The sequence below is a fragment of the Montipora capricornis genome, chromosome 9 (genome assembly GCF_036669925.1).
Source record: "Montipora capricornis isolate CH-2021 chromosome 9, ASM3666992v2, whole genome shotgun sequence".
Classification (NCBI taxonomy): domain Eukaryota; kingdom Metazoa; phylum Cnidaria; class Anthozoa; order Scleractinia; family Acroporidae; genus Montipora; species Montipora capricornis.
The window spans coordinates 21,831,319-21,833,818 of NC_090891.1; the positions used below are offsets into that span (position 1 = coordinate 21,831,319).

General features: G+C 38.4%; 1 protein-coding gene across 1 annotated transcript in view; it reads right to left on the bottom strand.

Moving 5' to 3' along the window:
* The window catches only part of LOC138016700 (dolichyl-diphosphooligosaccharide--protein glycosyltransferase subunit 1-like), a 22,679-nt gene that overhangs the window by 14,229 nt on the left and 5,950 nt on the right, over nt 1-2,500 (bottom strand). Inside the window, exons 3-5 of the mRNA XM_068863896.1 lie at nt 1,628-1,982; nt 979-1,074; nt 313-568 (exon numbers count right to left, since the gene is read on the bottom strand). Coding sequence (XP_068719997.1) covers nt 313-568; nt 979-1,074; nt 1,628-1,982 — 707 coding nt within the window. The remainder of the gene's footprint in view (nt 1-312; nt 569-978; nt 1,075-1,627; nt 1,983-2,500) is intronic.

Below are 2,500 nucleotides of genomic sequence, written 5' to 3' on the forward strand. Positions count from 1 at the left end.
GCTGGATTTATTTAATAATTACTTCATTGTAACCATACTTTACGAACAAAATTAATAATTTATTCATGGTTAGTGCTTTTGTTATTGCTTCAATCAAATACATCTGTTTAATGCTTTGATCAACTTAATGCAGAAGGGCATGGGTCACAGATTACATGTAACGTGCACATTACACATACACCATAAGCAAAAATGCTATCCTGCCTTGTTAGCTGTACACTTTGGGCTTGAAGTAGTAATGATTAATATTAACTTGCTTTTTCAGCTAGAGTTTTTGCTGCTTTTCAAGCAGTATCACTTAAACTTACTTACCAAGGTTATACAAGTACTCATAACTGGGAACATTGTAACCCATGTAGAACCTAGTCTGCCAACCACCGAACAAAGGAAATCTTGGTCGCAACTCCAACTCAACAGAGTCCTCTTGGGTCCAAAGGTTACTAGTGGAGATATTGCCAATTTCATCCCGATAGTAAACATCAGAGGCAGCAGCAGGGAGAACTGACTTAAATGATTTTATGGAGGCAGGCGCTGGAGTACGTTGGTAATCATACCGTGAGAATGGACCCTGGTGAAATTAGGAGCAGAACAGGCAGCAAGATCAGGACATGCCATAAAAAGACTTGCATGTTCCTTCTATTACTTACATGTACAGCTGTGACTAGCTCCTACTTAAATTCCCTCTTAAAAGCTCAACTCCTTTGATAGAACCACAGTTTCTTTTGAAAGCAACACTTTCATTCAGATCCCAGTTGACCTGATCGAAAAACTGCTTGAGCATTGCACTGGCATAGCAGAGGTCAAGAGTTGAAACCCTCTTCATGCTTAAATTCCTTACAGTTTTACTACTACTTAGGTAATGTTCATAAATGCGAAGGTCTGAAAATCTTACCAGAACCAGTCTTAATCTTTTGGTTTTGTTATAATTATTATTTGATTTGTTTCATGCAGAAAGCAGCGTGTTTTGAGTCTCTGTACCTTAAGTTCTGCCCCTACATGTTTCATGTGGTATGTTTCCTCAACAGCAACATTACCCCAGTGAGAAACTTCAACAGTTCTGGTCATCCCAAGAACCTGCATTTTAGAAAGAAAAACAAGATATTGCTTTTTTCCCCAAATTTTGTTACATTGAAGTTTCGATAGACTGTTTATGTTAGCTAAGTAAGCCGAGTCGAAAAGAGCCTTGTTCACGAGATCAGTCGTTAATTCTTAAGCCGTTCAACTCTAACTGTTAAAAAAAAGCTTTCACCTGTTCAGTCGTGAAGGTCAGTCGTTAAAAAAAAAATCTGCAGTTGTTAGATCGTTCATTTCAGTTGTGAGAATGATTTTACAACCTGTGAGTCACCCGTGAGCTTGCTGCGTGTTCAGTCGTTCAAACAACTTTCCTAAGGTACGTTTTCGCGTGAGAGATCACATATTCTTCACAAATCTTATCACAAGGATCAATGGCTTGCTACACTGTATGTGCATCTCTGCTTAGGCACAAAACAGATATGAAAATAATTTATGATGGTCACAAATTAAATATGCCCTGCTTTCACGACAAGATTGATTTTACAAAATCCCATAATTCAGAATTCTGCTGACTCATTAGATAAAAGGAATCAAATAAGTTTAGCCAACTTACAGAGAGGAAAGGAGTATTATTCTCAAAGTGGACTCTCATAGGGTTTGCCGAGAATGGACTGACATCACTGTAGGGACCATAATTTAAAGCATTATCTGATAGGCTTGTGGGCTTGAGCTTGCTGTGGGACTCTACTGAAGATGTTGCCAGTGAGACTGTTGTAGTTTGTTTTTTCACTGTATATGGTGTGTAGTAGTAGTGGTTGCCAGAGAAGAGAACATACTGCTTCTCAGACTGGGTGATCTTGGTTGGGAAGGGTGTCATAGCATGCACAAATACTTCTTCAACAGTCACATCCACACTGTCACCTTGCTTGAGAGAAAATCCAAGCTCCACTTTGAAGAATTTTGTTTCACTGAAAGAAATAAAAATGGTTTCAACTACTGTATCCATCATGTCTTTTTTCTGTTACATGTATATCAATCGTTTTTCTCTAATAAAAAATTGAACTAGTCTTACTGGCCACAATTTTTGTCTACAATGAATCAATTTATTTCTACCAGGCAGGACGTGGTTGAGCTTGACAATGTCCTCCATGAAAAAGTCGCAAACATTTTTTCTCCTCTGTCACTACTCAAGAGCAAGGAGATGACAACCACAACTGCAATACAAGAACATGATACACATCCTGCCTTTCTTACAATGATAAGCCAATAATGTAATGTAAAACTGGTCCGCAAAATTTGAACCATAATTAAAGTGAGCTTGAGGGATACTCCATTGACCTGAAATCATCTGGCATTACAGTAGAGGATTAACCCCCCCCCCTCCCAAGAAAAAAGGGGTGTACCACAGGTATCATCTAAAGAAACTTGACTTAGAGTGGGGATTTTTTCTTGTGGTAGAATTTGTAACACCCTGTATCTCAGAAAC